Genomic DNA, 27,957 nt, shown 5'->3' with positions numbered 1-27,957 from the left:
TGAACCTATAATCCTCCTGCCTCAGTTTCCTGAGTCACTGGAATTTCAGGTGTACTCCACTATACCTGGCTTTTATTTTTTATTTTGAGACAGGGTCTCTCTAAGTTGTCCAGGATGTCCTTGAATTTACTGATCTCCTTCCTCAGCCACCCAAGAGGCTGGAATTACAGACATACGCCACCAAGCTTGACTTCATTTTCTCTCTTTTTTTTTTTTTTTACTTTTTTCTTGGTGAGGGGGGGACCTGGGATTGAACACAGGGACACTCAACCACTGAGCCACATCCTCAGCCCTTTTTAATTTTTTATTTGGAGACAGCATCTTGCTAAGTTGCTTAGAGCCTCAAGTTGCTGAGGCTGGCTTTGAACTCATGATCCAACGTCAGCCTCCCTAGCTGCTGGGATTACGGGCGTGCACCACTGTGCTTGGCTATTTTCTCTTTTCAAAACCATTTTTTACTGATTTTTTTTTTCTAAGCTGTCACAGTTTTTAAGTTGAAAGAGTCCTCCTCTTCCTACCCATTTCAAGTTTGTGTCCTTTGCCAGATATCTTGTTCTTATTATAAAGATGCAAAATATCTTATCTCAATATTGTTTTGAAATTTCTTGTGCCTGCTTTATCTGTTTCCTTTGAGTGGTCTTCTTTTTGGTTTATTTTGATCTTACCTTTGAAGTTAAGAAGAGTCTTTGTTCAAATACCTGATAATCCTTGACTGTCCACTTATTTAAGAGTGAGACACTAACTAACCCTCTGGGGTTGGATGAATGACTAGGGCTAAGAGGAAAATACACAGTGAGACTGGATTATCTTGTGCCAGAAAGAAAGGAGGGCTCGAAGACTGTTGAAATGCCAACCAAAGAGGAAACTTCACTGGCCAAACTGGGGACAGTTTAAGTATCAAAATGAATAAAGACAGGAATATAGATATAAGTAAGTAAATCTATATTATGTAGAGAGGATCATCTTTGTAATAGAATGCCTACTATAAGCACAGAAAGAATGATAAAATTAGAGAATTCACCATTTTGTGATTATCAGTAATTGATGTGAATGGGAATCTCAAGCTGAAACTAGTTAGTAAAAGTTTGATGAGGTATGGGATATTTATATAAACTCAAAATATCTCACAACAGATTATTTATTAATTTTAAAGGGAAAAATATTAGAGAAACCTGTCTGACACATCCTTAACAAAAAGGATCAAAGTTAAATCACCAAAAGTGAGACCAACTGACATGGCCCTCAGATATATTGCATTGAGAAAGCCATCATTTAATGTATTATTTCTGCAAAAACCAATAATTTGAATCTATCTGTGAGAAAGTGAGTCAGTCTGAAATTAAAGTTCATTCTATCAATAATAGATCTGTATACTCTATTAAAAAGATGAAGACTTTTCAGATTAATGGAGAACAAAGATATATGACAACAAAATGCAACACAAGATCTTGAATTAGATCCTAGAATTCTGTGAAGGATATATATATATTTTTTTAATTTTTGTTTTGTAGCTGTAAATAGAAAGAATTCCTTTATTTTATTTGTTAATTTTTATGTGGTGCTGAAGAAGGATCGAACCCAGTGCCCCAGGCATGCTAGGCAAGTGCTTTGCCACTGAGCTACAGCCCCAGCCCTGTGATGGATATTTTTAATAGCTTCAGAGAAATTTAAATTTGATGATTGTATTGTTAGGTAAGCGATGTTCTTGTTCTTGGGCGATAAATATTTAAAAGTGCACTTATTTCTTTAAGCATTTTAATGTTATCATTTTCCTTACAAACACTGCTTTAGCTGCATCTCCCAAATTTTGAAATGTAGATTTTCATTTTTATTTGATTTAAAATATTTTCTAATCTGTTTTATTTAGAAGTATATTGTTTAATTTCCAAATATTTGGGACACTTCAGATATTGTCATGTTACTGATTTCTAGTTTAATTCTTTTATTGTCAGAGACTATTTTTGTATAATTTTAGTTCTTTTAAATTTGGTGTTTGTTTTTTTGGTGTAGAATAAGGTCTATTTGGATGATATTCCATGTGCACTTGAAAAGAATGTATTATATTCTGCTGTTGTTGGATAGGATGTTCTGTAAACGTCAATTATATCAAGTCCACTGATAGGATTTATAGACTTTACTGATTTATTTTTATTTGCTTTAATTAGTTACACATGACAGTACAATGATCTTGACATATCATACATTTGACTTTACTGATTTTTCTACTTTACTGATTGATGAGTGAAGAGTGACTCTTAAAGTTTTCTATTGTAATTTGTATTTTTCTATTTTTCCTTCCATGTAGGTCAGTTTTTGTTCCATGTATTTTGAAACTCTATTAGGTAAATAACCTTGCCCCTGAATCCAAAGTTCTTGAGTTGTTTCTTAAGTATGAGAACTTTGATTTACATAAACAGGTTATGAAATCAGAAAATTTAACATTGCTATAATTTTATCATATGATCTGTAGGTCTTAAATTTTTTCATTTAGCTTTCTTTTCCTACCTGAACCGAGATCCAGTGCTAGATTATGTATTGCATTTGTTTTTCATGTCTCTTTGATGTACTTTAATTTGGAACACCTTCTTAGTGTGTCTTTGTCTTTAGTGGCTTTTTAATTTTAATTTTAATTTTTTTAAATCTTTTTTTTTTAAGTACTGGGAATTGAACTCAGGGGTGGTTTACCACTGAGCTACATCCCTGGTTCTTTTTTTTTTTTTAAAACAGGTTTCAATAAATTGCTGAGGGTCTTTTGCAATCCTCCTGCCTTAGCCTCTTCAGTTGCTTGGATTATAGGCATGTGCCATTGCGTCTACCTAGTGTTTTAATTTTGTCTGATGTTTACTCATGATTTACTTCAGATTGTGTAGTGTTTTTGTAGTAGTATTATATAAGTGACATTGTATTCTTTTCAAAATGGGGGGCAAGTTAAATCAGTTTCATTATTGGTAATGGTAGGAGAAGCAGATAACTTTTACTAGCACAATGACTCAAGAAGGGTTCCATGCCTTCAATTTCTTTAGCATTTATTAATTTACTTTTTTTTTTTTTTTTTTTTTTTTGAGAAAGGGTCTTGCTATGTTGCCTGGGTTGGCCTTGGACTCCTGGGCCAAGTGACTGGGACTCTGGGTGCACAGCATCTATGCCTAGCCTAATACTTATTAATTTATCATTCAGATTATTTGAGTGGCTCTTGGCTTAGGTCCTATACTTGGATATAATGATAAAAGGATATAATCTCTCTCTTCATAGGCTTTATGACATAGTGTGGTTAAGACATAATGTGGTATGGAGACATTAAATAGTCACACCAATAATTAATTTTTGTGGTGCCCAGTGACTAAAGGAAAAGTGTAATATGGGTGTTATGGGGTTGCATGCAGTAGGACCTAAATCTGGGTTTGGGGTTGGATGATTGGTCATGAGGAAGAAAGCTTTCATGTGACAGCCCTTGTGACTGGAAATACACATTCTCTAGTGGAATGCTGGGGTAACTGTATCTAGATAGATCTAACTTTTACAAATGGTAATTCTCTGACAAGTAGCAAGCTTAAGTTAGGACAGCATAATCACAGGCTGATATAGGAGCTTGAATTCTACCACTTTAGGCAGTTTTGTGATACATTCTTTTTCTTCTTGTCAGCTTTACTCTAAACTCAGAAGGCTATAATAGAAGACCAGGTGGCCGTCGCCATAGCAAAACCAATCCAGAGAGTTCCTTATTGTGGAAACCTCAGGAACAGGCTGTAACAGAAATGATTTCTGAAGAGGGTGGCAAGGGTCTGAGACGTCCCCATTGTACCGTGGAGGAGGTAAGCCCTTTTAGCCCTTTTAGCCTGGTTTCTTTAAAAAAATAAAAATAAATAATATTTTGGGTGATGAATGATGTGTACTATGGTGCAGAATACTAAAGGTACAAAAGTGGGTACAATGGCTATACATTTCCCAACATGCCTTCCATACCTGTCTTCTACTACTCTGTTTGACTCTTAGCAAGCAATGACTGTTACTGTATACGTTCTTCTAGAGCTAATTTGGAGTAAATAATTGAGTCAATTTTCAGATGTAGTTTTTTCCCTACAAAGAAGGAAAAGGAATCATTAGGAAGAGATAAAATCATAGATTTTTTTTTGAGTGCCTGAATTATTCTGTTTCTTTTATATGCTGAGAACTGATTAGTAAGAGAGTAAATGGTGTGCTTCTCAGCTTTTTCCTTCCCCTTTCAGAGCATTTAGCATGATGAAGAGACATTTTTCTCTTCATTTCTCTCTTGAGGTCTTTACTGGGTCTAGGAAAATTTAGAATTATTTCTGTATTTGGCATTCCAGGACCATTAGCTATCTCAATTTGCTAGATAGTTTTCTGAGTCAATTATTCATCAAAAAGGTATTTATTTGGGTCTGAGGTATTATGATATGATAGTTGTGAGATATTCAAACTTGAATAAAATGTGGTCTTTGCCCTCTAGGAGTTTTTAGATAAATTGTAATTCAGCAAACTTTTAGGCAGAGAGAAGAGTGGACCACAGTCTCTGAGGGAACTTTAAGAAGAAATGTTAAAGACTTCAGTCTCTTAGGTGAGAAACTAGAGAGAGGATTAATAAGCAAATGTCTGTGGGGTAGACAGAGAAGATATATTCTAGAAATAGTGATAGGTAACATTAACAAGGACTTTTTTTTTTAATTGATTAAGTGTTATATAACATAGAGGGAAGAGCCTAAGTCCCAGATTTCAGTCTTGGATAAATACGTGTCACTGACCAAGATACCCTATGTGTTTAGGGGGAAGATGATGACTTCAGTTTTGGACATTGTTTAAAGTGCCTGTGCAACATGCAAGAAGACCTCTCCTGTAGACTCTTGGATATAGGTGATGGGAGTTTTGAGAAGAAGGCAGGGTTAGAGACACATTTTTGAATTTTCTGCAATTGATGTTTTTCAAATCAGGGGAGCTGATGAGATTATTCAGGGAAAGAACATAGTGTGAGAAACAATATGGGCAAAACCATCGGCATTTATGGCAGGCAGAAAAGGAATAACCTTCAGTGGAGACTGAAAAGAAAAGAAGAATCAGAAGAGTTTATTGTCTAGGAAGGCAAGGCGAGGTCAGCTGGTGGTGAAATGCTAAAGGGAGATCTTTATAATGTAAAGGCTGAAAAAATACATTGGATGTGGCCAGTAAAAGGCCATTTGTGATTTTACAGAAACCAGTTCCATTTTGGAAGCTACGGATTCTGATTTTGCAAGTGGATTATTTTTGCTAATCTTTTTTTCAGTTAACCCAATTTTGTTCAGTCTAATTCATTCAAAAACTCAGATGCCTTTAAGATTTAGCAAATGGCTAAATGAGTGAAATGAGATGGAGAGCAAATGGCCCATCTAAAGGGAATAGTGCTATATAGCTCTAGGCTGATGATCTAATTTTTCAAAAGAGGCCGCGTTTTTGGACTTTTTAAAAAATTAATAAAGTTTATGGCTAATTCAAGAAACTTTAAAAAGATTGTGATGGCAAATAAAATGCATCTTAGGGCTGCATTTGACCTCTGATTATGATTTGCTTTTACATTTAATGTGTTAGTATTTATCTACCCTGCTTTCGTTTATTCAGGGTGTTCAAAAAGAGGAAAGAGAGAAGTACCGAAGATTATTGGAGCGACTTAAAGAAGGTGGTCATGGAAACTCTATCTCACCTGTGACTTCACATCATCACAGGTAAAAATTAAAAGACAAATGCTTTCTTTGTTAAACATTTTTTTCTTTGTTTTTGGAGAGAGATTGATGGCACAGGTTCCTCCTCAGAACAAAAAAAGTTTAACACTGCAATTTGCCTGGACATTATATCTAATAAAGCGTTATATAGAACAGTGTTTTTTGAGTCTTCTGTTAGCTGTAGAATCTTTTGTCCAAGTGAACTCTTACTTGAACTTCTAATCTAGAAAAGTGGATTACTGGTTGAAGTCAGTTTCCAAGGGCAGTTTTCCAGCCTTCCCAACACATACATTTTTCCATAATCTCTCTCTTTCTGCCTCTTTTTTTCCCCTGCTTCTTCTCTCCTGCTCACCCATTTCTCTTTTCTTCTTCCTTTTTCTATCTCCTTCACTTCCTCAAGTCTTGTTTTTTTCTTTCCTTCTGCCCCCAGCCTCACCCCCATCTGCAAGACACACATACACACTCCCTGAAGCATCTCATGGATTGTATTTTAGCATTCGTGGAAACTCTCTACTTTAGAGATAAGATTAAAGTCACCCAAGTCATAAGGATTTTCCTTATAAGATTGCTTGTTAATTAAATAAACTAGAGTGGCAGAAGGAGATGTCTGGCCTGTGATAAGAGGACAAAAATGTGTGAGCTCAGGATTGAGATTCACTTGGTAAATCTAATAGGTTGTATGAAAACACAGATTCCACAAATTATATGTGGCAGCAAATTGAAGGAGAAAGAGTCACAGGACTGTTTAGCTTGTTAAAGCCAGAAATAATAAATTCATTAAGAATTTTAACTTTGATTGTGAACATGTTTTGTTTTCTTGTGTTTTAATTCTCTTAAGAATGTTAGTATGTTCTCCATTTTGACTAGCCACTGTAAAAAAAACAGCAATAGGCTTGATAACGACTACTGGCTTTGTCATTTTGGCAAAATCCTCAAAACTGTTTTGCTTTTTTAGGTTCCTGCTTTTAATGTATTGCTTTAGAGTTTTTTTTTTTTTTTTTTTTTTAAGAGAGAGAATTTTTTAATATTTATTTTTCAGTTCTCGGCGGACACAACATCTTTGTTTGTATGTGGTGCTGAGGATCGAACCCGGGCCGCACGCATGCCAGGCGAGCGCGCTACCGCTTGAGCCACATCCCCAGCCCTGTTTTGTTTTGTTTTGTTTTAATATATAGTTGAAGTTGTTTCATCTTTTATTTATTTATTATTTATTTTGTGGTTCTGGGAATTGAACCTGAAGCCTCATGCATGCTGTGCTCTACCACCATGCTATAGTCTCCAGCCCTTTTTTAGCTTTTAATCTGAGTAAGCAGATAGAATTTTCTTTTAGTCATCTAGGTTTTTTTTTTTTTGTTGTTTTGTTTTGTTTTGTTTATGTTGGTATTGAATCCAGGGGTATTCTACCTTTGAACAACCCCCAATCTTTTTTTTTTTTTTTTTGGTACTAGGGATTGAACTCAGGGGCAGTCAACCCCTGAGCCACATCCTCAGCTTTATTTTGTATTTTATTTAGAGACGGAGTTTCACTGAGTTGCTTGGTGCCTCGGTTTTGCTGAGGCTGGCTTTGAATTTGAAACCCTTCTGCCTCAGCCTCCCAAGCTGCTAGGATTACAGGTGTGCACCACCGCACCTGGCAATCCCCAACCCTTTTTATTTTTTTCTTTTGAAACAGAATCTTACTGAATTGCTAAAGCTGGCCTGGAACTTTCAATCTTTCTACTTTAGCCTTCAAAGTGGCTGGAATTATAAGGTGTGCACCAGTGTGCCCAGCAGAGAACATCTAGTCTACAAATACAGAAAATGGAGGTTAGAGAGTTTGGCTGAAACATTGGAATCAAGATTAGATTGCTTTTATCCAAGTCCCAGATGCTACTGTGTTGCTGCGTCTTTGTTGTTGTGAGATGTTAAAAGGTAGTCCGTTTGGAGAATCTTGTCAGACAGAGGTAATGAATATTTAAGGTAGCCTTTCCTTTTGTATCTGATCTTCCTTGCTTTTTGTGTTTTTAAGTTCTCAAAGAAGTCAGATGGACACATTAAAGACCAAAGCCTGGGGGGAGGAGCAGAATCACGGAGTCAGAGCAACTCAGTTTTTTCCAAAACAATGTGAGTTCCCAGATCTAGCTCTGTCTTAATGTATGGACCTTAGTTCATGTTAGAGTGTGCCTATGAGGTTGAAAATTGGCACACAAGTGGCAGGTGATGTCCCAAGCCTTTAAATATTGTTAAACCTCAAGACGTTGACTGATACTTATTAGTACCAGGAGTTTCATTTTTTAAAAAGCTGTTTCAAGATGAATTTGATTCATAGAATACGAGGCTTTTTTATGAATATAAAATTAATTTACTTATACTCCTTATGTTAACTGCCTATATTTCTTCATCAACTGTCTACTGATGATACTAAATTATAATTTATCAAATGAACTATTATCAGTCAGCCTATGCTAAAGATTAGTTTGATGCAATTTTAGACTACTTAGTTTGTGAGGAGGCTGGTATCTTTAGAGTTCACTTCAGTGTTTCAGAGTAAATGAATGTTCTGATACTTTAAAACTGGAAATTGAAATTCTAGCCTGTGATTGAAGTAAAGGAAACATTTAATCTTTTCTTTACCATCCCCACAGATAGAGTTGCTGAAACCAGAGGACCTCTATGTCCAATGAGAAGTGAAAAGAGGTACATTGTTCATTTAATTCTGTTTTCTTATGTATTTTCTCACTTTATAAGGTTATGAGCAGCTAGGTTTGAGGAAATTGTTAATTGTCTTCAACTCTGGTAGCTGGTCAGGCATATATGTGCATGTATATAAATAGCTGTATGTGGTGGGGGTGGGTATTGGAGATTGAACCCAGGACCTTGTGAATGCTAGGCAAATGCTTGACCACTGAGCTAACCTACCCAGCTGTTGAGAGCCACAGCCGAGTCGAGTCAGGATGGTGCCTAGCTTTTTGCCAGAAGGAGTGGTTGAGAGGTGATGCCAGCGAGCCATTAAGATGATGATAATTAAGTTAAGCTATGTATAATTGCTGTGACTGGATGATGCTGGATTGAAACCTGCTGTGTATTCAGTTGTATATAGACCCCTGCTGTCCGGCCATAGGGCGGCTCCTGCTGCCTCAGGCGCCCACTACTTTTGAGTTCGCTACTTTTGAGTTCTCTCGGAGTTGGAGTTCCCGTTGAGTTCTCGGGAGCCCGGTGGAGAGCTGGGAGAGTTCCCGGGGAGTGCACTTGGAGTGCCGGTGGAGTTCGGGCAATAAAGGAGTTCCTGTTTGAACCTACGAGTGCCTCGTGCCTCGAGTGCCTCGGTTATTTTGTGCCCAGCCAGACTGCGGCACCCAGCCCCTTTTTAAATTGTATTTTGAGGGGCTGGGGATGTGGCTCAAGCAGTAGCGCGCTCGCCTGGCATGTGTGCGGCCCGGGTTGGCCCGGGTTCGATCCTCAGCACCACATACAAACAAAGATGTTGTGTCCGCACGCCGAGAACTAAAATAAATAAATATTTAAAAATAAATAAATAAATAAATAAATTGTATTTTGAGACAGGGTCTTGATAAATTATCAAGTCTGGCTCCAAACATGCAATCCTCTTGCTTTACCCTCTCAAGTAGCGGTGATTATTGGTAAGCACCACGATGTCCATTTCCATAAGTAGCTCTTGAATCATGCCTTAGCCTGGTTTTGGAGTGTGCCCTTAATCTCCTAGGCATTAGGACTTGGAAAGGTAGCTGCTGCTTAGGATTGTGGGCAAGGCGGCATATTTAGTAATGAGCATCTCTAATATAAGACCAGTGAAGGTAATTCTGTATGTCTTAGGATTTTAGATATAGTTTCTTTGTATCTGAGTTTGTGGACTATGGCCTAGGGACCAGGCCAGTTCTGGCCCACCTGCTTTTTTTATTTTTTATTTTTTTTATTATTAAAAAAATTTTTTTTTTTAGTTGTAGTTGGATACAATACCTTTATTTTTATTTATTTTTATGTGGTGCTGAGGATCGAATCCAGGGCCCCACACATGCTAGGCAGGTGCTTTACCACTGAGCCACAAGCCAGCCCTGCTTTTTTTTAACAGGTAAAAGTTTTATTGGAACATGATCATGCTCATTCATTTATATCCTATTTGTTCCTGCTTTTAAACTATCGTGGTAGAGTTGAGAAGATGTGATGGAAGCTATAAAATCTACCAAGCCTGAAGTGTTTACTATCTGGTCCTTTTTAGAAAGATTGCTGACCACTGGTATAGAGGATTATGTATCCAGATGATTTTTTGTTTATAAATTAATCATTTCTAAAAGTAGTCTAATATGGACCAAGTTAAAATTATCTAGCAGAAGTCTGTAGTCTCTTAATTTTTTTTCCCCCTCAGGTGTTCAAAAGGGAAAATTTCTGATACAGAGAAGATGGTGGGAATCAGACTTGAAAATGAAGGTGTAAGTAGAAACCCTAGTTAGGTTTTATATATGTTCTTAAATTCACTGGATTTATGTTTTGATACCTTTGTAAAATAAGATAGAAGGCATATATTACTTTGATTTCTGTTCTGTTACTTTCTTTCAAAAAGCAAGAAGCTTTGAAGATATACAACTTTTTGTGTATATCTTGCTGATTTTTATATTTTCAGCAGTCACCTTTCTTTATGAGAGACCAGCCTGACTTCATACCAACCCTTATCTGTATTGTATTCCATCTTTTGGAGAACTTTAAAAAACATACAAGTCTCTAGAAAAGATATTTCAGAAGTTTGTTTTCAGAGTCAAGGTTTCAGATTTACTTGAAAATATTAGCAGTCTAATGCTTAATCCGATTTTATATTTCTACATAAGTTTAGGAATAAAAAGTGTTTCAGTGATCTCCATAGTAGTAATAACATTTTTAATAATGGCACACTATTTTGATAAACATTCAATGTCCAAAAGAGATGTGTTTCTAAATTAGATCCAAACTTGAAGTTTTAGGTTATTTCACAATTTAGATACATAAAATTATAAAAGCATAGGTGACTGCTTTGTGTTAATCAGTTTAGTCAAGTTTGGTTTCCCCAATAATTAAAAGGCTAAGTCATGGTCTTACATCATAAATCTTAGAACTTTCCTTTTTCTAAGTTCTTCATTTTCAGTGATTCAGAGTAGAGTCTTTTGTGTTTGTCAGTTTTTATCTGTGGAGCAAAATCTGAAAGAAGAAGGGAACTAAACATGAGAGGACAAAGTGGAGGTACTTGGAACTTGCCTAGGAAATAATATCCTTCTTCCATCTTTGCTGAACCAGAGGGAAGGACTAATATACCTGACAGTTGGCTGGAATGAAGAATACTGGCTAGGGGTTTTAGGACTGGTGGTTTTAGTCCAAAACTCTATTTCTAAATAAATTTCCTATTTTCCTATTTTAAAAATACTTCTCCTACTAGATGACTTAAATCTAATATTAAGGTTTACATAGAGTTATAATAGGGAAAAAGCTTGTCATAGTTTCTGGGATGCTGGCAGAATTCTTTTTATTGAATTGAATGTAGTTATTAATTAAAGAGGTACATTACTGACTTGTACATTTTTATTTTCCCCCATGTTTACTCATTTTTCAATAAACAGTATTACAAAGGACACAGATAAACTACCAGATGAAAGAGATGCATAGGTGTAGAACTTCCATGCTCTTTGTGGTCATGCCACTCCAAATTTTTGCATGTGGTCAGCCATACAGAAGCTGCCTGAACCCAATCTTTGGGCTTTGATGGAGGCTCCTTATGTAGGCATGGTTGGTTATATTATTGGTTATTGGTGGTCAGTTTAACCTTCCTATTTTATTCATTTTTATGTAATATATAATTACTTTTAAAAAATTATTTTTAGTTGTAGACAGATACAATGCCTTTATTTATTTTTATGTGGTGCTGAGGATCAAATTTAGTGCCTCACATGTGCTAGGCAAACGCTTTACCAACTGAGCCACAACCCCAGTCCTGTAATTACTTTTTTAAAAAAGATATTTTTAGTTTTAGTTGAACACAGTACCTTTATTTTATCTATCTATCTATTTATATGTGGTGTTAAGGATTGAACCCAGTGCCTCACACATGCTAGGCAAGTGCTCTACCATTGAACTGCAACTCCAGCCCCTATAATTATAATAGCATAAGGGTAGCTGTAGTTTGTTCTCACTGATGGGATTTTTAGGTCACATTTTAAAAACTCTTTAAAACTTAAAAAAAAAAAAAATTAACACATTAATTTCAATTGGGATAGAAAAACTGAAATTACTTATCTTGCTACTTTAAGGGAAAGTGGTGAGCATTCTTTTCTATGGTTTGTAATTGAAGTGTCTCTGAGCCTTAACTCTAGAGCTTGTTTATTCTGTCTCGCCAGAACGACAGCTCTGCTAAATCTACTTTATTCACTTGGAGGATCTGCTAGTTCTCTTTTCTTTTAAGATGACACTGTTTTATATATTATTTCCTGTGGAATATATGTAATGTGTTCAAGTATCAAGCATATCAATAAAATATAGAAACTTTTGATCAGAGGAGGGGACACCGAATGGAGCCTGACCTATCCGAAGAAGTGTCAGCTCGACTCCGCCTGGGCAGTGGAAGCAATGGATTACTCAGGAGGAAAATGTCAATACTTGAGGCAAAGGAAAAGAATTTCTCAGGCAAAGAAAGGGATAGAAGAACAGATGATCTCCTTGAACTTTCAGAGGTATTATATATTGTGCTGATTAGAATAAGACACAAGTTTTTAAAATAACCTCAGTTACTCCTAACTTGTTATGTTTTATTTTAAGGAGTTTCTACAGGCAAGGAATGAATGTTTGAAAAAAATTATAGAGTCAAGATTGTTTCACACTTTGACTACCTTGGTCATTGATGCTCTCGGAAGGTGGCCTAATGGATCAAATATAATGGATTCTTTGCAGATTCTTTTTGTACTCTTCAAACATAAATTGAGTTATATGATATGGGATTGGCATTAAGAATGAATGCTTTGGGGCTGGGGTTGTGGCTCAGCAGTAGAGTACTTGCATAGCACGTGTGAGGCCCTGGGTTCCATCCTCAGCACCACATAAAAATAAATAAAGGTATTGTGTCCAACTACAACTAAAAAAAAAGAGAGAAAAGAGTGAATGCTTTGCTGGGCTTGGTGGCATATGCCTATTATCCCAACTTCTCAGGAGTCTGAGGCAGGAGAATTGCAAGTTTCAGGTCAGCCTGGGCAATTTAGCAAGACTGTCTAAAACAAAATTAAACAAACAAAAAAAGTCTAGGGCTGGATGCAGTGGCACATTCCTCTAATCCCAGCAGCTTGAGAAGCTGAAGCAGGAGGATCCCAAGCTAAAAGCCAGCCTCAGCAACTTAGTAAGACCCTGTCTCAAAATAAGAAACAAAAAGAGCTGAAGATACGGCTCAGTGTTAAAGTGCCTCTAGGTTTAATCTCCAGTATGACAAAAGAAAAGAAAAAATGTAATGTATTTCTGTTTTTTTAAGTAATGATCATGGCTTACTGAAACATCTCTTTCATTGATTATTATATTTGAAAATAGTAAAGACTTAACAGAAAATGAGGAAATGAAAATAGTTAAAATTCTTATTTTAAAGGTGAGCCCATAATCCCGCCCCCAATGATGTCTTGTTATTGATGGTCCTATTTAGTGTATATTTCTCAAGCATTAACTATATATTGGACATGGAGGTGGAAAGAGAGCTAAATAAAGTAACCAAATTGTGTGCAGTGGAGAGAATCAGTAGAAAAATCATTTGGGGGGCTGAGGTTGTGGCTCAGTGGTAGAGCACTTGCCTTGCACATGTGAGGCACTGAGTTTGATCCTCAGCACCACATAAAATAAATAAGCAAAATAAAGGTACTGTGTCCATGTTCAACTAAAAAAATTTTAAAAAAAGAAAAATCATTAGGATGAAAATAACTTTGAATGTATTTATAAATTCCATTTTGTAGCTTAAATGTGCATTTGTCTATACAGGGGCACTCAACCACTGAGCCACATTCCCATCCCTGATTTGTATAGAGACATGGTCTCACTGAGTTGCTAAGCATCTCACCATTACTGAGGCTGGCTTTGAACTCTGTCTCAGCCTCCCAAGTTGCTGGGATTACTGCACCTGGCCTACACGGTTCTTTAAAATAATGAAGGCATCTAGTCAACAAGCATATAATCTTTAATAAAGATTGCTTTGTAGTTCTAAGTCTGAATTTTTAAAAAATTTATTTTTAGTGTACTGCAAATTGAATTCAGGGCTTCAAGCGTGCTAGGCAAGCACTCTACCACTGAGCTATGCCCCCAGCTTAGTTGGAATATTTTCTAAGTTTGAATTTTCTAAGTCTTTGATGGTATTTTTTCTCAAGTGTCATGTGTTGCTGAGATGAAAACTTTTTTTAGTCTGACTTTCAATATTTGTTAATGGCTCTCTGTTAAAATAGCAACCTTTGTACTTTCTAATTCAGGATATGGAAAAAGAAATCAGTAATGCCCTAGGCCATGGCCCACCAGATGAGATCCTAAGTAGTGCTTTCAAATTGCGAATTACTCGAGGAGATATCCAGACCTTAAAGAACTATCACTGGCTCAATGATGAGGTATGCTCTTTCTTTTTTTCTTCCTCTTTTGACTATTATCATGGTTAACTATTATCTATAATCAAAGTGATTTGTGCCCAATTATAAGAGGTTGGTAAAACAAGGTTTAGGGTTTTTTTGCTTGTTTTTTAAACAAAAACATCCTGAATCTTACAAAGGTAGCTACTTCTGCTATCTTTGTAATTTTTCTCTTGTGCATCTGTCCTTATCCACCACTTCATTTATAAGTCTTTAATGACATTTTTATGAATCCTGGTTATCCCTAATAAATGGAAGGTACTTGCTTGAATGATATCTTGCTACAACAAAACACCACAGACTACAGAGGTAATCTGTCAACAGTAGAAATTTATTGTTTTTAGCTCTTTAAGATGGAAAGTCCCAGATCAGGGCACCTCTGATTCATTTCTGGTAAGGGCTCCATCCCTTGCTTATAAGATGGTGGGAGGAAGGAACACAGAATCCTCACATATGGCTGAGGGCAAAAGGAACTAGGCTGTCTGCATTCAACCTTTTTTATAAAAGCACTAATCCTACCCGTAAGATTAGAGCTGTTATACCTTAATCACTTCCCCTAAAGTCCAACCTCTTATCCCATTTGGTATGAATTTTGGAGGGATACACAGATTCAAACCATAACAAGTGATAACTTCAAAGAGTTGCCTGATTGTCGTCTTGAACACGTACATGTTTAGCAACAGATAGCTCTTCATTCTTGGCAAATTTCTAGTTGTTCCTTTCCTCTACTGTTTAGTCATTGCATTGTTTCCCTTTGCCTTTGTTTCCACTCCCCCATGCTTAGTTATCTATAAACACATTCTCTTCCTCTCTCTTCTCTTCAGGAACATTCTACATCTGAGTTTCATTCCCAGTCCTTTTATTAATTTTGAGACAGGCTATCTCTAAATTGCCAAGGCTGTCCTGGAACGTGGCATCCTTCTGCCTTGGTAAACATTCTGGTAAAACTAGAATGTTTTATTTTACATTATAAATTTAATGTGTTTGTTTTGGAAAATACAGGAAAAATAAATTATTTTTCAAATACACTATAACTATTTTGGCAACTCTTTCCAGTTAATATTTTTTAAATTGTGGTATAATTTCTATACTGTAAAATTTGCTTATAGTTAATTTTTCTGAAAATCTTATGTGATAGAGTTATATTCACCTTTTCATTATTGCACAGACTTCTTGGTTCTTATGAGTGTTTTGTGTCCAATTATAAGAGGCTGGTAAAACAAGGTTTAGGGTTTTTTTGCTTGTTTTTTAAACAAAAACATCCTGAATCTTACAAAGGTAGCTACTTCTGCTATCTTTGTAATTTTTCTCTTGTGCATCTGAGAATCAATTTTTTTTTTTTTTTTTTGGCATTCTGGGAATTGAACCCAGGACCTTGTGCATGTTAGGCAAGTGCTCTATTATTGAGATACATTCTAGCCCTTCATTCTTTCTTAATCTTTCCCATTTTACACCGATCAGTTTATTTCTGTCCTCTTCCATAGACTTCCCCTTAGTACCTTTCCTAAACACCTCATCTTCCTTCCTTCCTTTTCTCCTTCTTATTATAGATGTACAACATGCCTTTATTTATATATTTTTATATGGTGCTAGGGATCGAACCTCAGATCTCTGCCACTGAGCTACAGCCCCAGCCAACAAGCACCTCACTTTCTAATTCATATTAATTCAAGTTAGAAACTTAGTTTCAGTAATAGTAAAAGTAATAGTAATAGTAAAAGTTGCCATGTTCCAACTTTTATTCTTTTGGTATTTTATAGGTTATTAATTTTTACATGAATCTTCTAGTGGAAAGAAATAAAAAGCAAGGCTATCCAGCACTTCATGTATTCAGCACTTTCTTCTATCCTAAATTAAAGTCTGGGGGTTATCAAGCAGTGAAAAGATGGACCAAAGGGGTTAATCTCTTTGAACAAGAACTTGTTCTGGTGCCTATTCATCGGAAGGTACATTGGAGCCTTGTGGTGAGTTCAGAGGGTTAATTGTTGGAGTTTGGATGCAAACTGTTTCCTTAAATGATGAAAGTCATTCTTTGTCCAGTGAAAGGCCGATAATATGTATGAAAGGCATACTCTAAAGAGTCTTTTCTTAATTCTTTTTTTTCCTTGGCATTACTGGGTATCGAACCCAGGTACTTTTACCTGATAGGCATGCATTCTATCACCAAGTCACATTTCCAGCCTTTTTCTATTTCTTATTTTTATTTTGAGACAGGGTTACACTAAGTTGCTGAGGCTGGCCCCAACTTGCAACCCTCCTTCCTTGGTTCATAGGCATGTACCACTGTGCCCAGCTCCCTACGTATTTCATCCTTCACTTATTATTATACTGAGGGGTGAGCCCAGAGGCTCTCCACCACTGAGCCACATCCCCAGCCCTTTTTATTTTTTATTTTGAGACAGAGTCTTTCCCAGGTAAAGGCTGGCCTTGAACTTGGGCTTCTTGCCTCAACCTCCTGAGTTGCTGAAATAGTAGTCATGTACCACTGCACCAGTTTCCTAATCAGTTCTTAAGTTGGACAACTTAGAAAGCTAGAAGAATGATTCTTATACTTGTGGAGCTTTCATTTCTAAGAGATAAGTTTTGTAATTTTATTTGTATATTTAGTTTCATTTATAAGATGGGTAAGGTGGTATAGGTTTGTTGAAGAAAGGTGAAGGTGAAGAAGAAACAAAAAAGCTTCTAGGTCTTTATCTAGAAATATAAATATATAATATTAAACTCATATCTCTGTGATATTTTATAACTTTTAAAAACTCAACATGTTTCTAAATTAATCCATGTTTGTACATGTGTTGATTTTTTTAAAGATGCTTTTCGTTTGGAATTAAATTTTGTGTTTCTGTTAATGTTTAAGATATTTCAGCTTTTCCGTGTTGCCATCTTTCCATTATAGGTGATGGACCTAAGAAAAAAGTGTCTTAAATACCTGGATTCTATGGGACAAAAGGGCCACAGGATCTGTGAGATTCTTCTGTAAGTAAGGCTAGAAAACTTCACTGTTGTCTCATTGTGCCCTTTTTGTTGATATCTCTTTTATTTAATTTTAGTAAGCTCTGAATGGCAGTCTCTTTTTTTGGTATCAGGGATTGAACCCAGAGGTGTTTAACCACTAAGCCAAACCCCAAGTACTCACCGCTCCCCGCCGCCACCCCTTTTAAATATTTTATTTAGAGACAGCACCCCAGCTGCCAGCAACAGGGTCTCACTAAATTGCTTAGGGCCTCACTTGAGTTGCTGAGGCTGGCTTTGAACTTGAAATCCTTCTGCCTCAGCCTCTCGAACCTCTGGGATTATAGGCATGCACCACCTCACCAGGCCTGGATGGCAGCCTTAATATACAGTTAAAGCTGTCTTCCCAGTGGCTGATCGAACCTGAGAAGTCGTATTTAATAGCATCTTTGAAAAAAAGTTTATCTTGTATTTATAATGTAAAATATATCTTAATATAGTCCTGTGATTTAAATTAGATTTCTTTGGGATTGATACATTCTTCTGGATATTCAAAGAATTATTAGTTGGGGAGTATTGGTCCTATAAATTATGAAATCCACTCTTGTCTCTGTGCTTTCCGTAGTAGTTGGATTCATCTCATAGAACCCAAAGGCAGTTTTTAAATTATAATGTGTGGTTTGTAGGCAGCTATTTCAAATACAGAAAGTAGTTCTCCCTGTATCTGTTGGTATAAACTCTAAGTGGATGCCTGAAACCACAGACAGTATTGAACCCTACATATACTATGTTTTTTGCTATGTGCCTATAGCATTGCCACATAGTATCAGAGTTAATCTGTCCTTCCATATTTTTTGCCCTGGAGCTTCCTGTGTATCATTATTCTTACTCTTTGTAACCATTATTAAGTAAAATAGTGTTACTTGAATACAAGCCCTGAAATGCCAGGATAGCCAGTCTCATAACCAAAACTGCTATTAAATGCAGGTAGGTAGTATATGCAATGTGAATATGCTAGGCAAAGGGAAGATTCATGTGCCAGATGGTCTGGAGCAGATGATGTAAGATTTCTTCATGCTACTTAGAACAGTATGCAATTTAAAATTTATGAATTGTTTATTTTTCGAATTTTCTATTTAATGTCTTTGAATAATGGGTAATTAAAACTACAGAAAGTAAAATCACAGATAAGAAGGTACTCCTGTAGCAATTGTTAGAAACCTGCCTTTAAAGCATAATTATTAGCTTGTAAACTGGTGACATGAATTTGAAAGGAAGTAGCACATCAGGAAGAGAAGCCCCACTCCCCACCATACTTTGTGTGTGTGTGTGTGTGTGTGTGTGTGGTAGTGGAGGAAAAAACCAGGAGTTCACCCAGGAGTACCTGGCCAGATAAGACCCTTTTGAACTTCCTCTGTTTGCTGGAAGCAAATACAAGCTCCTTTTTTTTTTTTTAGTTGTAGATGAACACAGTACCTTTATTTATTTATTTTTATGTGGTGCTGAGGATCAAACCCAGTGTCTCACACATGCTAGGCAAGCACTCTACCACTGAGCCAAAACCCCAGCCTGCAGGCTCCCTTCTTTTACCTTGGTAAGAATGAGTAAACTTTTTAAATGAATCTTACAAAGAAAAGTTGTTCTTAACCATAATTAGTTCATTTATCTCCCCCCTGCAATTTGTTTTATTGTACAAGATCTTTTCAACTGGGTATGGTGTTGCACACCTGTAATCCCAGTGACTCAAGATTGAGGTAGGAGGATCACAAGTTTGAGGACAGCCATAGCAACTTAGCAAGACCCCATTTAAAAACAAAAAATCACTGAGGCTAAAGCTCAGTGATAGAGCACTTGCTTAGCACACATGAGGCCCTGAATTCAATTCCCAGTTAAAAAAAAAATGATCTTTATATTTATGATTGTTTATCTTGAACAAAAAAGAAATTTTTAAAAATCAGAAGATACACCAAATTATATATAATCCTTCTAGTCTTTCCTATGTAAAATATAGAATGTGCATATGTATTTGTGAGTGCATAAACACATGTACTAATATATTATTGCATACATAGGAACTGCTTATTACTGCTTATTGAAATCACACAATACAGTTTTGTTTTCTGCTTATAACAGGATACCAAAAAGAAAAAAAAAAGTCCATACTTTTTTATAGTCATACTATAGTCATATAGTTTTTGTTTCCTGATGCACCTAGTCCGATTTTTCTCAATCTTTTTTTCATTATCTTACCCACCAGGAGAAAATTTTAATTTAATTTTTCCATAATAAGAAAAAATTATACTAATGATTAAGTCTGAGTGAGTTGAGTTTTGGAAGGCTACAACCCACTGAAATATCTATGATTTTTATCCCCTAGGAACTATGTTTTACCCTGTTTGGAACAGTACTGCACCCATTGAAACTGTATGTCCTGGTCTAATGCAGGCTTACCTTCTATGCACCTTAGGATTAGGACTGATGTTTAGGTTGCTGAATTTGATAACCTAAATATGTGGATAAAATTAATCATTCCTAGTAGGTAAATATATATTCTCCTAAGAATAATGAAATTCTCCTATATAATCACAATGCTACTATCACACTTATAACAATCATTAATATGTAATATATGGTCCATATTCTGATACCTCCAGGTATCTTTTTTAAAAATTAAAAAAAAAATGTTGACAGACCTTTATTTGATTCATTTATTTATATGCAGTGCTGAGTATCAAACCCAGTGCCTCACGAATGCTAAGCAAGTGTTCTAGCACTGAGCCAAAACCACAGCCTCTCCAGGTATCCTTTGTATCCTCCCATCAGTCCAAGAGCCAATCAGGGTGCAGACATGTTTTTAATGTCTTTTTTAGTCTCTCCTTTAATTCAGAACAGTCTTCTTGCCTTTTAATTTCTCAAGAGTTCAGGACATATATCTTATGTCATATTGATTTTGAACTGAGAAAAAGCAAGTTGTTAAATGAGGGCTTTTTTTTTTTCTTTAATGGTACCTGGGATTGAACCCCAGAGGTGCTTTACACTGAGCTACATCCCCAATCCTTCTTATATTTTAAGACAGAGTCTTGCTAAATTGAAGAGAGATTTGCTAAGTTGCTGAGCTGGCCTCCAACTTTTGATCCTCCTGCCTCAACTCCCAAGTTGCTGGGATTATAGGTGTGCACCACTGAGAATAAAGTGTGTGTTTTAAAATTGTGTGTATAGCCAGGTGCAGTAGGGCATGCCTATAATCTCAGTGATCTGGGAAGCTGAAGCAAAAGGATCGCAAATTCAAGTTTACCTTGGGCAACTTAGAGTAAGACACTGTTTAAAAAATATAAAGGGCCAGGGATGTAGCTTGTTAGTAGAACACCCCTAGGTCAATCCCCAGTACCCAGATAAATAAACAAGCAAACAAAAACTTATGTATGCAGGTACATTACAACAATTTGGTAATAGTAATTATTTCTGGAGTGGTTATTATAGTGGTCTTTTCATGTACAATTTTTGTTAGAAAATTAAAGACACAAAAGCAGTCACATTTTAAAAAAATCTAATGTAACTGGGATTGAGAATGGCATATCTGTTAAACATCACAAAATCCTTTGTCACAATGGTCATTTTCCTAGGAATTCATTGATATATTCATTCTTTGCTGTTTTTGTTTTCTTTAGTCAGTATTTACAGGATGAAAGTAAGACCAAAAGAAATATTGATCTAAATCTTTTAGAGTGGACCCACTACAGCATGAAGCCACATGTAAGTGATGTTTATCTATATTTGGCCTACTTTGTTTCATTTACTGACAGTATCATTTTATTCAGTCTTGGCTTCTTTCTTATCCTCACTTCACTCACTGCTTTAAGCATGCATAGCATGCATTCTCCTAAATATACATCTTTTTTTAAAAAAATATTTTTTAGTTACATATGGACACAGTATCTTTATTGTTTATTTACTTTTATGTGGTGCTGAGGATCAAACCCAGTGCCTCTTAAGTGGGAGGCAAGTGCTCTATAGCTGAGCCACACCCCAGCCGCCTAAATGTATATCTTTGTGTGTGTGTGTGTGGTGCTGGGAATTGAACTCAGGGTCTCATGAGTGCTAAGCACACACTCCACCACTGAGCTACACCCCCAGTCCTAAAGTATAGATCTTAAAAATGACCTAGTTCCAAATCTTCAGCCATTTATTTAACCAAAATAGTTCCTTCTTAGTCTTTATCTAACACTATCTTGCTCCAAATCTATTAACTCTATTAAAACTGGTTTTTGGAAAAACCCAGTTCCACTATATGAGAACCAGTCCCAAGGTACCATGAGATCCAAGAAAGAGGTAGATAGATCCAGGATTGCAGAGTGCTAGTAATTGGACACTTACTGACAGAAGCATGGTCCTAGGTGTCAGCAAGACGGGTAGATATCCACGATTTGGGTCAGAATAATTTATAAAGTAGTTGGGAAGTAGGTGACTTAATTCAAGCCAAGATAATCATGTTTATCTCAAGTGACTATGAAAGACTTTAGATGCATTGCTTTCACTTACTCTGCCAGAGTCTGGCTGTAATACTCCACGTATTACTCTACTGTTTTGTCTATTTGAAGTATGCTGGGAGACAAGTGAGGAAAACTGAGAGTTACTTAGGGGCAGTTATGGCTCAAGATGGCTGTAGTCATGTCAAATTGAAATATAGATAGTGTGCGCGCGAGTGCGTGTGCACACACACACACACACACACAAGCACATCTCAGAATTAGAAAAACAAGCTGGGTGAGGTGGCACATACCTATAATCCCAGCGGTTTGAGAGGCTGAGGCAGGAAGATTGTGAGTTCAAAGCCAGCCTCAGCAAAAGCGAGGCGCTAAGCAACTCAGTGAGACCCTGTCTCTAAATAAAATACAAAATAGAGCTGGAGATGTGGCGCAGTGATTGAGTGCCCCTGAGTTCAATCCCCAGTAAAAAAAAAAAAAAAAATAGAAAAACAAAAACAAAAAATAAATAAATTTAAGTCAGTTACTTTTCTTAGTACTAATGAAAGTTTAAAGTTGTTGTCCAAAATTTATCTGGGGATTTGTTTATTTGGGTTTAGGGTCTCATGCCATGGGTTTTCAAGAGTCAAGCATGCTGAATCTCCTTCCAATTTAAGATTTGAAAATGTGTCCCTCTTTGAATCCTAATAACTACGCTTTAAAGTTAGCCACATGAATTCCATTTTAGTCCTAACCTGTATATGATGACTCCACTATTTTCATACAAAAGCATTTCCATTTCCAAATTAAATCATTTGGAAGTTGAGCCTTGAAATTTCCTGAGGAGAGGACAGGTATGAGTCGAATAGGATCAGTACTGTGTTCTGGTGTGGAAAATGTAATTTAAAAAAACAAATACTCTTCCTTTGTAGATTGGAGTCTGTAGTTCTGTGTCCTCTGAGAGATGCCAGCCCAGGGAGAAAAGTATGAGGCACCTAGCATATGTATGGGATGTGTGCATGTTCTGTCTTTTCTTTTTACAGCAATCAACTGTATTTCTGTGAATAAAAAATGGTGCTTTTGTCATTGAGTATGTTTGTTTTCTAGCAGTGGAATCAGTGTTTTACTATCTTGTACTCTATGACTAACAGCCCAAGTGTATAAAGGGTTGGTCAAGATTAGGATAAGATAGGCCCTGGGGATATGTAAGCTTACATCCTGTGGGTTTGAAATTTTCCACCTTTGGCTTATGATGCTCTTTTCCCCTTCCTCCCCCATCCCCCCAGGTACTGGAGATTGCACCCAGGGGCACTTTATCATTGAGCTATATTCCTGTATCCTCACTCAACCCCTCTCCCTGTTTGTGTTTTTTTTTTTTTTTTTTTGGGTGGGGGGGTTGTTGTTTTCTTTTTTGAGACAGGATCTTGCTAAGTTGCCAAGGCTGGCTTGAACTTGGCTCAGTCCTCCTGTCTTAGCCTCCCAAGTGACTGAGATTACTGTATTGGTGTGCACTACTCTGTCAGGCATTGTGATGCTTGCAGCAAGTTCTGTTTCTGCTTAAGGGACAGATTGCAATGGGTTAAAGCTTATCAGAGGCTTTTTTACTTGTCCCTCTTTCTCCCCACCCTCAACCCCTTATTTTTTATTGGTGCTTTGTGTCTGTTCCTCTTGATAGGGGTCCAAAGCAGTAGGCCTGTTTTCCTGGCTAGGATGAGAAGATAAACTGCAATTTCCAAGTAGGTTAGTTACATTTTAAGTGTCTCTTTGATTAACCTACACATAACCTTTTTTAAAGTTATAACTTTCTGAAATAATTCTGACTAGCATTCCTGTTCCTAGTAATACACCTTCCAGTTTGGTTTCATTTCTTTTGTTTTTCTAAGTGCTGGGGATGGAACCAGGACCTTAAGTAACTAGGCAAGTGCTCTGTCATATCACTCAGCTATACCCTCAGCCCTCAGTTTAGTTTCTTTGAATGAGAGCTAAGAGATGGAACTCTTACTTTGCTTTTCTCCTTTCTCCTAAAAAACATTTTCCATGGGGTCCCATGCTCTTACGTCATGATTAGGATTTTTAGGAGTAAAGCTAATTGTGTTAGTGTGTGTGTGTCTGTGTGTTTGTACAATGTTAGATTTAACCTTTACCTTTATAATACTGTTTTTCCACAGTATTTAGATATTTAGAAAAAAATCTAAGGAAGTTGTTGTATTTGGCGATACTTTACCACTTCCTCTCTTTGTTTTTGTAATTTTAGGAGATTCCTCAACAGTTGAATGGGAGTGATTGTGGAATGTTTACTTGTAAATATGCAGATTATATTTCTAGGGACAAACCTATCACATTTACTCAGGTGAGTAAAGATCCTTCCTTATCCACTTCCTTGTTACTGTACAAGGTGGAACACTTTGCTAGTCAGTGCCTGGCACACATTAAGCCCTCAGTTATAGTAGTTGCTCTGCTATATAGTGTTATTGCAGTAACCCTTGGGCATAGTTCTGCTCTTGCCAGAATCAGAGTTTGTCCTAGCATCTGTTCTCAGGTTTATCCTGGTCTCTGGTGAAAAATGGGATAATTTTCATGTTTCTGAACTTCATTGTTCACTGGTTCATATGTATTTTTAGCTAAAGAGGGAGGCATGTGAGAATATGTAATAAAAAGGAAAAATTAGGCCTTGTGAAAACGTGAGCCTCAGGTCTAAGACATAACCATGAATACTGCTGTTCCTTTCTGTTCTGGTTAGTTTGGTTTCCCCATGCTTCTACATTTGAGTGAAAATTCAAGTATATTGGGAACTCTTGAGAATTTCTGTTTCTAATGGTGGATGCTGAACCTTTTTACAAATAAGTATTACCCGCATTAAAATATATTTCTCTTCAGCAGATCTCAATCTGATGTTTGCCAAACAAAACTTTGGCACAGCATGAAGTAACCAGGGTTCATACAATTGCTGAATTCATACAATTGCAGTCTAAAGGAAAGGCACAGTTTGACTAAGAATGAATGTACAGTTTTTTTTAACTCTATGTTTTGACTATTCAAAAAAATTAATAGCCAGGTGCAGTGGCATATTCCAGCAGCTCAGGAGGCTAAGGCAGGGGAATCACAAGCTCAAAGTCAGCCTCAGCAACTAGGTAAGGCCTTAAGCAACTTAGCAAGACCCTGTTTGAAATAAAAAACAAAAAAGGGCTGGGGATGTGGCTCAGTGGTTAAGTGCCTCCAGGTTTCTAGGTTCGATTCCTAGTACCAAAAAAAAAAAAAAATTAAGACTTCCCACCCCATACCAGGAACTCACTAGTAATTTATAATAAAGTTATGTACCCAACTATTTATAATAGTACATTAAGGGTGTAAACTTCTAATTCATCAGAAGGTAGGGGGTAGGCAGTTGAGTTACAGGTTATTTTGGTGTTGTCTTGTTTTGCTGCTTCAAAAATTGGCCTATTCAGGGGCTGGGGATGTGGCTCAAGCGGTACGCGCTTGCCTGGCATGCCTGCAGCCCGGGTTCGATCCTCAGCATCACATACAAATAAAGATGTTGTGTCCACCGAAAACTAAAAAAATAAATAAATATTTTTTAAAAAAATAGCCTATGCAGTTATTGTCAGTTAAGGCAGTATCATTAAGCAAAACATCTCTCTTTTTTTTATTTATTTGTTTGGTTTAGTACTAGGGATTGAACCCAGGGGCGCTCTACTACTTCTTATTTTGAGATAGGGTCCCAATAAGTTGTTGAGACTGGCCTCCAACTTGGTGATCTCCCTACATCAGCCTCCCTAATGGCTGGGATCATAGGTGTGCCCCACTGCACCCAGCTACATTTCATTTTTTGATGCTGCTAAATTTAGCAAGGAGTTGATTATTCTCTGAACTTGAGATTTCAAGGGAAGAAACTTTTTTTTTTTTTAACAGAATTGGCAGTGTATAAAACAGGAATTTGTAGATCAAAATTTTCCTTATATAAATAAAGGCCACTTTTTTCATATAAAAGCAAATAATGTTCACCATAGAACGTTTCAAAAGTACATTTATTTTTATTTTTATTTTTTTTAAATTTATTTTTTAGTTTTCGGCAGACACAACATCTTTGTTTGTATGTGGTGCTGAGGATCGAACCCGGGCTGCGCGCATGGCAGGCAAGCGCGCTACCGCTTGAGCCACATCCCCAGCCCCTCAAAAGTACATTTAAATAGAAAAGTTGCTTGTTGTCTCTTGGACATTTCTGGTTTTGATACACATGTATTTTTTTCCCCCAATGCTGACGTCCAAACCCATAATTATGAACATTATGCTTTGTAAGGTTTATGCCATGATGTAAAAATGTCAAGGCTGACATAAGGACATGGACAGCTCACTTCGTTTACATGATGACACCTACAGGTTGTGATGCTGCCCTCATCAGTGTGTAACTGAGTGCATTGTTTATGGGATTTTTTGCAGCACCAGATGCCTCTCTTCCGGAAGAAGATGGTGTGGGAAATCCTTCATCAGCAGTTGCTGTGAGAAAGCCCCGCCTGCTCCCTCTAGCTGCTGGTGGTTCTTTCACGGACGTTTCCATATACCTCATGCATTGTGGGTTAAAAAGTCCCTGCATCATTTCTGTTCTCTCACAGGTACTGAGCTGTCAAAAGTGCATGGAGGCCCCTCGCTGCACTACAGTCCTGACTTGGGGTGTGGAGGGGCTGCTTGCAACCCTGTCTGTAAGGCTGTGCCTGCTCAGAGCCCTGGACTGTTCAACCCACACAAGAACAAACGCTAATTATTATGTTTTTTGTTTTAAAGAGTTCTTTCCCTATGAATGTGGGAAATGCAGGATTTATTCTATGAATTGTTTTTTTTTTTTTTTTCTGTGTGTTTGTTCACGTGCATTCATTTGCTCACTCATTTGCAAATATTGGGCAGTGGCCATTTTCCACTGCTCTTTTACAGTTAACTCTAAATTACTTGTTTGAACTATTTATTTCTGAAAGGAATGTTAATCAAACTGCCACTCCCTGCTGAAGATCAGGAGGGACATCAGTGGGGAGAGGAAGGAAATGTTAATTAACTTTTCTAATGCTGGAGCAGTAACTGCCAACTTGAAGTAAGGGATCTCCCCATTTTTGAGGCTGGAAAATGCCAGGATAAACAAAAATGCTGTGTTGTCGGGGCCGATGGCCTTTCAGAGGAAATATGACACTCCAGCATCGGCACAGTGTTGTGGAGAAGTAGCAGTGTGGCCAAGGAGGTCTGGCCATCCATGTGTCTTCAGAAGAGTGTCATGGTCATCTTAGAGACACTTCCCTTTCTGGAATTGAGGTGACTTGGCTGACTCTTGAAACTGGATTCAAAGTAACTATAGACCCTAAATCTTCATTTTCATCCTATATGTGTTTGAACATAAACCTCAGTAAGGGTTGGCCAGAGCTCTCCATGTCACAGGACAGTATTCAGTTTAAAGCTCTGTTTTTCCTCAAAGTTTTTTTTTTTTTTTTTTTTTTTAGCTAAAATGCAGTTTTTTTACTCATTAAGATTAACATCCCCCACTCCACCCCTATTCAGATCTGTGGAAGAAGACGTAGCACTTGGCTCTGAGGTTATATAATAGTCTATTTTGCATATGAAAGTTTGTATTTAACTTTTTGTTCATTAAAAATATTACAGATGTGGTTATGCAGTTTTAATTTCAGAAAGTTTAGAGTTGGTCAGAACATATTTTGCAAGATCTAGTGCCTAGTGTTGCTTTTATGATGTAATAAAAGGTTGTCTGGCAGAACCTGAAAAGTATATGCTGAAATGATTTCTCACCCTTTCCTTGCTTTAACCTTCCAAACTTGTTCTGGTACATAAAAGTGAGAGGTAAAACTGGAAAAATTGGGTGTGTGTCAGCTATTAATCTAAATGTCTACCACTTGGAGGGCCTGGGATGCAATATAACTATCGCAACCAGTTTTCCTGTGACTTTAAAAGTCCTGGTATGGGATGTGGTGCCTGCCATGTGAACTGATGCTGCTATGCCTACTAGGTGACCAGATCAGAGGCTGTGTGGTCAGGTGAGAACTAAAGGGCTAGGTGATTGTACCAACTCTCCCTCAGGCTGGGGCTGCACAGAGCACCCTTCCTGAAGCCATGACCCTCTCCCCGGGGCTCATAGGGCTGGGCCAGTGAGGATTGAGATCAAGCAGCTGCCACAGCCAAAAAAGCCTAGGGGGTTTACTGGGTCTGCACTCTACTGGCACCTGATTTCCACTGGGTATC

General features: G+C 37.0%; 1 protein-coding gene across 3 annotated transcripts in view; it reads left to right on the top strand.

The window, feature by feature from the left end:
• The window catches only part of Senp2 (SUMO specific peptidase 2), a 36,370-nt gene extending 8,887 nt beyond the window's left edge, over window positions 1–27,483 (top strand). For 2 of the 3 annotated variants that reach the window (XM_046462610.2, XM_046462613.2), the window contains 12 exons: window positions 3,644–3,812; window positions 5,608–5,711; window positions 7,717–7,811; window positions 8,333–8,384; window positions 10,072–10,135; window positions 12,221–12,397; window positions 14,159–14,290; window positions 16,069–16,272; window positions 17,205–17,284; window positions 20,929–21,013; window positions 23,978–24,073; window positions 26,161–27,483. In XM_046462610.2, the coding sequence (XP_046318566.1) occupies window positions 3,644–3,812; window positions 5,608–5,711; window positions 7,717–7,811; window positions 8,333–8,384; window positions 10,072–10,135; window positions 12,221–12,397; window positions 14,159–14,290; window positions 16,069–16,272; window positions 17,205–17,284; window positions 20,929–21,013; window positions 23,978–24,073; window positions 26,161–26,223 (1,321 nt within the window). In that variant the 3' untranslated portion in view covers window positions 26,224–27,483. Of the gene's footprint in view, window positions 1–3,643; window positions 3,813–5,607; window positions 5,712–7,716; window positions 7,812–8,332; window positions 8,385–10,071; window positions 10,136–12,220; window positions 12,398–14,158; window positions 14,291–16,068; window positions 16,273–17,204; window positions 17,285–20,928; window positions 21,014–23,398; window positions 23,464–23,977; window positions 24,074–26,160 lie in introns of those variants that run through there. The other variant, XM_046462612.2, reaches the window with a different exon arrangement.
• Window positions 27,484–27,957: the final 474 nt, after the last annotated feature.

Source organism: Marmota monax, unplaced genomic scaffold (genome assembly GCF_021218885.2).
Source record: "Marmota monax isolate L192 unplaced genomic scaffold, Marmota_monax_Labrador192_F-V1.1 WCK01_AAM20220418_F8-fsc00100, whole genome shotgun sequence".
Classification (NCBI taxonomy): Eukaryota; Metazoa; Chordata; class Mammalia; order Rodentia; family Sciuridae; genus Marmota; species Marmota monax.
Note: the sequence above shows the minus strand (reverse complement) of the source record. Positions and strands in the feature narration are given on the sequence as shown.